This window comes from Diachasma alloeum, unplaced genomic scaffold (assembly GCF_001412515.2).
Source record: "Diachasma alloeum isolate Michigan unplaced genomic scaffold, Dall2.0 Dall_scaffold_00401, whole genome shotgun sequence".
NCBI lineage: Eukaryota > Metazoa > Arthropoda > Insecta > Hymenoptera > Braconidae > Diachasma > Diachasma alloeum.
This window is the reverse complement of record NW_021680540.1, coordinates 146,421-157,464: the sequence shown is the minus strand read 5'-3', so window position 1 is coordinate 157,464 and position 11,044 is coordinate 146,421. Positions and strand designations below refer to the sequence as shown.

The window sequence follows — 11,044 nt, the reverse complement described above, 5'->3', positions numbered from 1 at the left end:
GGTGAAATCCTTCACTTCCCCTTCCACATTGAACCAGCCGGGCTCCTACGTCACGTTTCCCCTAGAGTTGCCCGAGAGCTGGCGACCTCTGGCAATCCGAAGACCCATGAGGCTTTCATCACGAACTCGAAGTGTCCCGAAGTCACTTGACGATTCCCGGAGACGTTGCCACCTCAGTCCCACGATGTCGACGCCAGATTCGATTCAAACAATACAGAAGGCAATACAAAACAAAATAATTAACAAAATATACTGAACCTCTCTCGTGACTCTCGCTGTCGGTTGGTGACTTCCCGTCTGGTGATTTTTAAATTAGAAACCCACACGCGAAACGGTCGAATAAACAAATGCTATTTGTGACGGAAAATAACATGTCACAGAGTATACGTCACGACAGGCACGCTGGTCAATGGAGCGGAAGTACTCGGGCGCTGCGCTGCTGCATCGTTGAGAACTTGAGATGCTGGACCACGTTGAGCTCGACGACGGGAGTGATCCAAATGCAGCAGGGTATGGTGCCTTTCCTGGCATTGGAAGCACTTACGAGTGGTCTGATAGACCCTGATGCTGTCCTTCCCCAAACAGTTGAAGCACAGATAGAGACGATCCACGACTTCCTGTCGACGAGCTGGCGAAATATTCTTGAATTGATTGCAAGAGGCGATATAGTGCTCTCCCTTGCAGTACGAACAGGGATACCTGCCCGCCTCAGTCCATGATTGAGTTGGAGTCGACTGTAGTTTGCGCGCTGGACCTTGAAGCTGCTGAGACGGCTGGTAAGCTGGCCGATTGGAAGTCACTGCGTTGACCTTGCCGCTGGACTTCGACGCAGGACGAGATTGGACGCTGGGCTGCAAGATTTCATCGAGCTTGAGTTGAGAGGACCAGACCCAACTTCTAAAGTTTCTATCGCCCTGGAGCGACCTTGTAGAAACTCGGTCAGCTGTTCCAGAGAAGGATACTCCGATGAGGCCCCGATTTTGTTTTCCCACGCCTCACGAAGCTTGTTGGATAGTCGATGGACAATGCCATGGACAACCACTGGATCCCACTGATCAGTAGGTTGTCCCAGAGCTTTGAGTGCGTTAAGTGCTTCAGAGACTGAGCTGGTCAACAAATTGAGCTCCGTGGCGCTGTGCGACGATATCGAAGGCGGATGCAGAAGCTGGTCTAAATGAGCTGAAACTAGCAAACATTGGTTCTCGTAGTAAGGATTCCCCAAGCTATCGAGAAGGATTCCTCCGAGACGGGCAAATTCGAAATCAGCTTAAGTGGTTCACCAGAAAGCGAGAGACGAACGTAGTGCATGCGCTCAACTCCCGGAATGTCAGGGTTATTCCCGACCAGAGAGTGGAATAAGTCACGCCATGGCCTCCACTCTCTAGAAACTCCAGAGAACTTAGGCAGTTCGATCTCTGGAAGCGCCCTACGTGTCGAGCTGGATGAATAACCTTCAGTCTGACCTCCGCGCATGGTCTGATTGAGGTTAGGAGCCCCCTTATTCTCCATCAGTTGCGTGATCGCGGTCTTAGCTGTCGTGTACCTAGTACCTAGAAATAAGAGAGCTCCAATAAACCCTCCATCTTCGAACCACTAGCTACGAGCTTCTCATGAGTGGACTCAAGCTTGTCCCAATATTTCTCGAACAGCGCCAACTTGGACTCCAGTGCAGCAAGTCCAAGCTGCTTCGCGCTATCTCCCTTTGCTTCGTTACAAGTTTCCTCGATAAAAGCCGCTTGAGTCATTTGAAGCGTGATAGTTGCTTCAAGAGCCGACATATTGAATGTGACAATATGCGTTAACGAAGAAAAGAGAAAAAAACCCAATAACGCAGGTCGCAATCCGGAATTAAACTCGGTTTCGTTTCTTTAGAAAGAGCAGTTTAAAAAAATACGGAGATAGTAGGCGCAGGTCCGATGATCCCAAAAAAACGAAGGATTCAAAAATAATAAAATTCCGAATATCCAAAAAAAAAATTAAATCGCCAACGCAGGTCCAAAAGGTTCCAGGCACGAGAAATCCAAAAGAATGAATAAAGGAGAAATAACAATGCAAACTTCCCTTTAGACAGCGGTGGTCAGTTTGAATTTCCCGCCTAGCCGGTATTGCAGATCTCTGAAACGGTGTGGAGAAAACTGGATGAGCACCCTTGAGCCGGACGAATTCAAATTCCACTGGAGCCGAGTGAGGACCACTGGTCGGGAACACTCTGTCCACTTAACTCCCGAAAAATCCGCAAAACACCCGAAAAACGAAAAAATATTCCGCGGATCCTGCTCGAAGGACCAAACTGTTCAATGCCGGATCTGATTTTCGCGGAACTTGCGAGAGATGGGCGAGATTCGAGTGGATTTTAACGGGAGCGGGAGAAGGTCCACAAATCACCACACGTGCACGTTGGTCAACGAAGTCAATTTAATATAAATGAAAGTCAAAAAATACACTTGTTAGATTTAATTAATTGAGAAGGTCAAGAATATTAGCGCGGGTCACAATATTATTAAGCAGTTCACAGAACTTGAAGCGCAGAGTAATTATACGCGGAACTCAATACAAATAAGAGAGCAATTCGGAGAAGACTAAGTACACTGTACGAGGGCTGAAATGCAAATGAGGCCGATTAAAGGACCGAAAGGTGGCAGGTATCGATCATCGAGGGTCCAAACGTGCCCCAATTCAAATGGAGGCGTTCACTGGGCACCTGTCCATCAAGTGGCGCCTCAGGTGTCAGAGGTGAGAAGCCACTGGTCATTTAAGTCGGTTGCGCAGGTCAGTCGTGGGAAGCCATGCAAGCATGCGAGAGGAGCGAGTGTGCGTGAGTGTGCGTGTGTGAGGAAAAACAATTCGGTGGAAAACCGAACAAAGCTGGACGGTCATTCCAGCTCCTCCACATTTAATAACGCGTAAACCGAACCTCAAATCTCAACCCTGTATTGTATTTTAGTAAATAGTTCATTATAGCTTTTGCCAATTACACTCGGTGTTTCAATGAGAAGTACCTTCCCAAGATCCAATATTCCACAACAGACCGAAGTGAGCGAATCCCCCGTGAGCTCACCGCGGAAGCTAGCCCAGTTGAAGTGAAGACAAATATAAGGAAAATAAAAAGAAAACAGCTCTTTTTACTTGAGTTTAACCCGGAGTTCTTATGGGTCTTATGGGGGTTTATGGCGCTCTTATGGGGATCTTATGGGTGTTTTATGGGGGACTTACGGGGATTTTTAGGGGTGGGGGTTGCTAGACGGTTGCTATGGGGTTGCTAGGGGAGATTGCTAGGGGAGGTTGCTAGGGGCGTTGCTAAGAGGGTTGCAAGGGGGGGTTGATAGGGGATTGCTAGGGGGGTTGCTATGGGTAGCGTCCCCTGATCTTTCAGCGACGCCTGAATATGAGGGTCTTATGAGAGTATTATGGGGGTCATAGGGGTGATAAGTATGATAAGGGTAATGAGGGTCTTATGGGGACGTATATCATCAGTTAATGGCAAAGTGCAATGAAAAGGCAATATCCATTCGGAAGAATATTGCTAATTCATTGGCAAAAATAGGCACCATAATTGACACAATGGAAAGCAATTGCCCACTTATTTTCAAAGATTCTGTTGAAATTTTGTTATGATATAAATAGTATCATTTTTTCATTTGATTTATACAAGAATTTCAGGAATCGCTTATGGTATTCGAAAGTTTGTTGACTTTCCATGATTGTGGAAAATACACTTTCGTTGATTATTTGAATAAAAGAAAAAGGTTCAAATTCATTTAAGGTTAATCTATTTATTTAATGATTTTAAGGATTCATGCAAACCTCTTATGAGCAACTAAAATATCATTTTTTTAAAAACTGATATTTTAGTTATCTGGGGCCCATAACCCATGTCCTCTCCAGAAAACCCAGACAGAAATTACAAAAGAGAACAGGTGTAGACTTTAAATAATGACGTTGCTAGTATTAATATTCCATTCTCATCTTCTTCGTAATCATGATCGTCAGTAATTTTGAAGCATATTATTGATCAAACTGCGATTATTATAATGCATTCAATTATATTCATAATAATCGACAGCCATAACCTACACGTGGCTTATGGAAATGACAAACCTGTTAAATACAGAGCGTAGAAAGAAGCCAATTGTAATAGTTAGAAAACAATTCAATGAAAATATAAAAGCGAAATGAAAACATGAAATGGACCTTATAAAATGAATGCTACAAAGGAACAATGAGAGTGATGAAAGAATAATGAACAAAAAATAAATAAATAAATAAAAAGTTCTATAAGAGAAAATGATAATAAGAATAATAATAATACAAAATTCAACTGCAGAGAAAATTTGACACAATTGTTTGAAAAGAAACTTATTCAATTTAATAAAATAAAGTAAAATATCGAGATACGCGGTAGCGTATCGACCAAGAAAAGTTTTGACCGACTGAGCAAAACATCAGGCTGAGCGCACCGCGTATCTATACACGACAGAACTTCCCCCTCCGCTACCTCTAAATGATTTACATTCGGTATAATGAAAACGGGACGACAAATCGGGAAAATGTCGTTAGTTACATTATATAAATCGCCTATGAGCTTTTCAACTGTGTAACTATGGTATTTTTTGGATTAATAGTAAAAAAGATACGCGCATAGCAACAGGTAGATATTCACATTCTCGCGATTCACATTATAAAGTCGGAGAATCAAGTTGTAACGTTGGCAGCGCCGGTCCAACTGAACCTCATATCCAACGTTGAAGTGTTGCCACCAGTGCATTTGAATGTGGGTTGTGATGTTGTTATGGAGAACAACGGAAAATGTTCTTCTTCACATTAAATCACTTATTAGAATCAAACGGAAAATCGACTCGGTGTTCTATTTTGTTTTCTCTCGTCGAAAATTCGAATTTCATCCCGCCATATCTATATTCATATGCGGACCTCGGACATAAAGGTAGTTTATGCACTGTTTGTGAGGACGGGAGGTTATCGGTTTATGTTTGGAGTGTGACAAAAGGGAGATGTTTCGAAAATATTATGTGATCAAGTATTAAATGTCCGTGAATAGTTAAATTTGAAAAGAAAATATTATTTTTCTCCGAGTGTAACAGAAAATGTTTTTATTCCGTGGAAAAAAATTCACTAAATTAAGTGACAGTGAAATGCGAATAATTTTGTGATTATTTAGAAAAAAATAGTAGGAGACGGTGGGATTCAATGGACACTTTGAACCCTTTCCAAAATGTTGATGTCTTACTGAAGTGTTGATGAAATAGATTTTTTTTTCAAATTAAAGTACAGTCAGCCCCTTTGTAATAAGCTTAGACTGAAGTCAATCGATAAATTTGTTCCTTGGTTATAAATATTGAAACAAGAAGTCAGAAGAGTCCATTCCACCCAATGTGTATCTAATATTTTTTTTTAAAACAAAAAAAAACAAAAACAGATATTTTCAAAAACAATTCTTTGTGAACATTTTGTTCGACTATTTCTATAAGGAAATCAATTCATCTCTACGAAATACAATCCATATAGGAATCATCAGAGCAAAAATTGAATGAGGAACCAAATCAAGTCAGAAAATTATTAATAGATGATTAAAAGTTGAAATTCGGTGGAGAGAATAAATCTGGAGTAGGACTGTTTATTTCCCTTCAATTGTTGATTCAAAAAATGTTCTATCTTATGAAAAATGAATCAGTTAAATTGAATTGAAAAGAACAAATTTCACCGAATGTAAGAACAGTCCTTGCTTATTTTGAAAAAAATAATGAAATCTGCCTAAAAACACAAAAATAAATGTTTTTGTAAAACAACTGGGCCAAGAAAAAGTTTTGTTTGATTTCTACTGGGAAGGTGAAGTTTTTGAAAAATACATAGAAATAAAATTGGAAGCCAAGTTAGGAATTTTGAATAAATGGTGATAGTGCACAATCAGGTTTCTATAAGAAAAATTGTTCTCAATGGAATAAGTATTCTAAAAAAATTCTCCATGAAATAAAAAATCAGTAGGAGCAGGACCAACGTTCTTGGCGCGGAGTTTTTCAGTTCACTGTCTGTATCAATCTACTCCTCCATCCTTTGATCCGCGCCAAGAACATTGGTCCTACTCCTACTGATTTTTTATTTCATGGAGAATTTTTTTAGAATACTTATTCCATTGAGAACTATTTTTCTTATATTATAGAAACCTGATTGTGCACTATCACCATTTATTCAAAATTCCTAACTTGGCTTCGTTCTTTATTTCTATGTATTTTTCAAAAACTTCGACTTCCCAGTAGGAATCAAACAAAACTTTTTCTTGGTAAATTATATACAGTAGACTCCCGTTAGAGTCACACTAGTTATAGTCGCATTTTCTCTCATGTCGATTTTTTGGCCCGCGAGCGCTCCCTCCACTCCATTACCTACGAAAGGCTTTAAATGAATGCTCCTGTTTTTCCTAGAGAAGTCATTGTTTTTGATTTCTCGGAAATTCGCAAAATAAAATACTGAAAATATGAATTTACGATGGGTAGACATTTAGTCCGCTCCTGATCGTCACGGAGAGAGGTTACACTTTTATTGTGGTAAAATAAGTTAAAATTTGATTAGTTAGTTGATCGAGTGAAAATTTAAATGAAGTGAAAAATGGATCCACATGACAATAATTAATTATTAATAATAACTAATCAATTTTTATTTTTATTGGTCATTATAATATCATAATTGTTATGATAATTATTGTTATATTTTCATTTTTTCATCAATAAAATGAAAAGAAAAATTCAGTATTTTTATTTTATCAATGTCGATTCTGAGAAATGACGCCCGGAGTGAGCGCGTGGTGGAAGGTGAATACAGTCGCATTCCCCGAATTCACTTCCCCAACAGCCCCTTGAGCGTGACTCTAACGGGAGTCTATTGTACGGAAGAAAAAAAATCCAACATGACCATTCGGAAGCATATTGCTAATTTATTAGCAAATAAAGCTATATTATATGGTATACATCGGTAATTTCCCACTTATTTGTCCTTATAAAAAAATGAATAATCATGAAAACTCTTGTTTTTTTTGGAAGAAAATGGATTTTTCCTATTAAAAAAAGCAAAAAATAATTTAAAAATCGGATAATGCATGCAAGATGATATTGCAAACAGTTTTGGAATATGACCAGGAAAAGATGATAACCATCGGGGAGAAATCAATTAAGAGATGACGTAATTTAATTGATTACAACTACTTGTACTGATTTCCGATAATTTTTCCTTCCACTTGTAATGTGAATCGTCGCGATATGCATTTCCTTGGAAACGTTTGGACATTACACTTTACAATAATTTACGACTCATTCCTTTGAAAAATTGTTCACCAGGCCTGTCTTAGAAAAAGACCCATTTTATTACAATTGTTGACCTTTCTTCTACGAAGTATAAAACTTATCCTTTTCCATGTAAGAAGTATTGAATGAGTTACCAGCGCCCAAAACCCCGGCCAGGCTGCAGCACTCAAATTGGTCGGTGCACTGAGTGCCGGATACGTCACACAAAAAACTAACTTCATAAAAACTTCATAACTTCATTAAAAAATTGATATTTTACGAGCCAGTTGATGTCATTAAACCAAAAAATAATAACAACGTTTTTAATAATTTTTCTCACAAAATAGATTTTTAAAATATTTTTCACGGCAGAACTCACGAAACTACAACCATTTTTCTAATTGTTTATTTAAAAAATACCAATAATATTTACTCTTTTCGATCAATTATTTTTAGATAACTAATCATCTTTTCTCAACAATAAAGCCCTTCGGAAATTTTCCGATTAAATGCATAGCTTTTCAGATATAAATATTCAAAAGCATGTCTATTCGTTATTCACGGGAATTTTACAATTGTTATCACTTTAACAAAAAATACATTAGGCTGTTAATAGTATTTCTGGTTCCGTTTTGTGATATATGCAATTTTCAAAAAAAAAAATTTTTTTTACCTCCGTTGAAATTGCGTGAATGACCCATGTGCATGATTTTGTCAATGGCTTATTCAGGAATCGAGAGGGAAAAATTAGTCATGATTTATAAGAATGCTGTTTTTCATTAAAAAATGACATGTACCAATGCAGTAATTAAATACAAAAATTGACATTATTCTAGATTAATCAACGGTCGAGTAACATATTACGAGCTCGGGGGTATCTACCACCGTAAGTCTCTCTGGTCCCTTTGGTGCACTCAGATCGAGGTCCTCCAACTGCAAAAAGAAAATGGAAGTTCCCTCTCTGAAACCACAGCAGCGAGTTCATCAAGTTCCACCACCCTATACATTCTATCTTCCGACGGGGATTCCCGCTCTTTCCCAAAAAACTCGGGGAATCTCCGAGGTTGTCGCCTGTGGACGTACTACGGTGGTGGTGACGGTCAGTCCCCCGCCTGGCCCCGCAAAGATATATATCTCGGCCCGACCTACAATGAACTCGGTCACGGTCTCTATGCTCCAGTCCCCGTGCGTTTCGCAGGTGCCAGTTTCGACGACCTTCAAGTTCAATATGAATTGCGTCCAGTGTCCCTCACTCCTCTTCAGAAGTCTAATCATAGCTGGCCGCCACCGAAATCCTCCAACTCAAAACAACGCCAGAAAGACAAAAACGTCGGTCTTTGTGATGTTCTCTACGTGCACAGACACCCATCCCCCCATCGCCATCTCGGCGACTATGGAAATTGTAAGAGAAACGATTTCAAGACCTCCAAAAAACAAAAAAAACATCAAGAATCCAATGACGCTCTCGTTCCGAAATTATCGAGATTTGGATTTGGAATCCACGAGAATTGCTCATCTGGTCTTTATCTGGCCCCTCACGAAGGAGATCCTGACCACCTTGTTAAAATAAAGCCGGCTTACAAGCTGATGGACCCCTACCAATTAATCGAGAGTGGAGTGGAGATCTGGGAGAGGGCGAAATCTATTCAATCAAGTAGCGGCTCACGACATTCATTCAAATCCTTCAGAAGATATGGGTTAGCCACCTGCCCTCATTTCTTATTCGGGTTGGGTCCCTGGTCTGTGAACCCCGGCGACAAAATTTCGGTCCAAAAGAGAAGATCTTCGAGCCTCGTGAGGATCAGGAAACAGCCGATTGATGACGAGATGAGACTTGCTGTCCCTAAAAAGCAGTTGTGCACTAGTGTTTCGATGACTTCTCTGGAACCTGAGATGTCTTCAACTGCCACTAGCACAAGAGGAAGAATTGTGATATTCTGGACACCCGATTACTGGTACAGACCCCGAGCTGCAACCACTGTTTACAGGGAGTTGAGGGACCACTTGGCTTGTCTCCACAATTTTCATTCGGAAAAGGACAAAAGTTGTAAATGGTCTTTCTTCTTAAGAAGGAAACCCTTTTCGGATGGGAACAAGATGGAGGGAAGGAAGATGTGTAGTAAGAGCAGTTGCATTCTGAACAAGATATTCTCAAGTCGAGACTTGAGGAACAAAAGGAAAGACCTCAACAAGTCTGAAGAGGAGAGGACAGTGAGTCAACTGAGACGATTATTGAAACCAAATTTCAAAACGACGATTTGGGATCTAGATAGCACGACATTGGCGAAACAATTGACACTGATAGATCGAGATTTATTCCTGAGGATTCCATCGTCTGAAATTGAGATAATAATCTTCCAAAAGTCCTCCAGAAATGCGCCAAACATGGGAGCCTGGGTTGCCTTCAGCCATCGTATTTCTTCGTTAACTTCTAGTGAGATTCTAATGACTAAGAAATTGGAAATGAGGACGAGGATGTTAGCGAGACTCATCAACTCTGCTAACAAATGTTTCTCGATGGGGAACTTTAATTCATCCAGATCTATTATCGCGGGTCTCCAGAGTCCACCGGTTTACAGGTTAAGATCTACCTGGAGTTATTTGAAGACTCATCATGCTACGAGATACGAGACCTTTACGAGATTATGCAGGGTTTTTCAGAATTGTAGAACGGATATTTATTTTGATTCGTGGGAGAAGGCTCAGAGTCGCCCGCCAGTGCTTCCCTATATCGGTCATGTGTTAATTAGAATTCTAGGACTGGATATTGATGAAGAGGTGATTGCGGAGGAGATGCCGAGACGTTGGACACAGAAGAATTATGACTGCGGGTGTACGTACCTTTATCAAGCCTCTGAAGAGGGAAACTCCATGAAGAATCATTCACAGGCGACACGTCATACCATTTCTCCAGCTGAGAAGAAATCTGAACAGAGCTTGGTGAGGAGGATTCTGTCGACGAGGATGGTGAGACTCATTCAGGGAAAAGCTGCTAATCGAGGAACAATTGATGTCTTCTGGGCAGCGAAGCAACTGATGACTGCCAGAAAGTTTTTCGATCATTGGCAGACTCGAGTTCTGACCACGAGGATCATCAAGGAACACGAATTGAAGAGCAGGAATGTGGATTGGAGAAGGAAGAGGGCGCAAGAGGTGGGGGTATGGTTGAGTGACTGTCAGAGGCTTGCAAGAGAATATGAATTTCCTGGAAACTCATTGGCATGGGAATTCTTGTTGAAGGCTAGGTATAAGGAGAACAGGGAGAACTTTTGGATTAGTTTGAAACTAGAGCCGCCTTTGGGGTGAGGATTCTATCGGCATTGATGACTCAAAATGAAAATATTGTCATGAAGACAGTTTGGCGATGAGGTAATTAGAGCCGAATGATTCATGTGTACTGGAATTTATTCATTGCAATACTGTGTTCGATCATCTGAATCAAATTATTCAGCGAGATATTCTAGGATGATTGATGACATAGCTTTACCTCTCTCACAGTGTGTCCTATACAAATAAATGATTGAAAACAGTATCTTTAATTCGACTTGTTCGAGATCATTCGCAAATAATAATCCATCACATCCATGAATTAATCCTCTGACAGGAAATATTGTTTTTCCCTTCGCGTCGACACAATTCCCCTGTTCTGGGGGACCTCGCAAGCTGCCTTAGAGAATTATTTGACTTTATTCGTCGAACATTAATTTATTTATTATATTTAAGAATTTTAATTCACTTAATTTATTGTTCAC

At 40.2% G+C, this 11,044-nt stretch overlaps 1 protein-coding gene across 1 annotated transcript in view; it reads left to right on the top strand.

Annotated features, from left to right (window-relative positions):
• LOC107042000 overlaps positions 1 to 10,733 on the top strand; it is a 24,673-nt gene extending 13,940 nt beyond the window's left edge. Inside the window, exon 2 of the mRNA XM_015262847.2 lies at positions 8,129 to 10,733. Coding sequence (XP_015118333.1) covers positions 8,129 to 10,598 — 2,470 coding nt within the window. The 3' untranslated portion in view covers positions 10,599 to 10,733. The remainder of the gene's footprint in view (positions 1 to 8,128) is intronic.
• Positions 10,734 to 11,044: the final 311 nt, after the last annotated feature.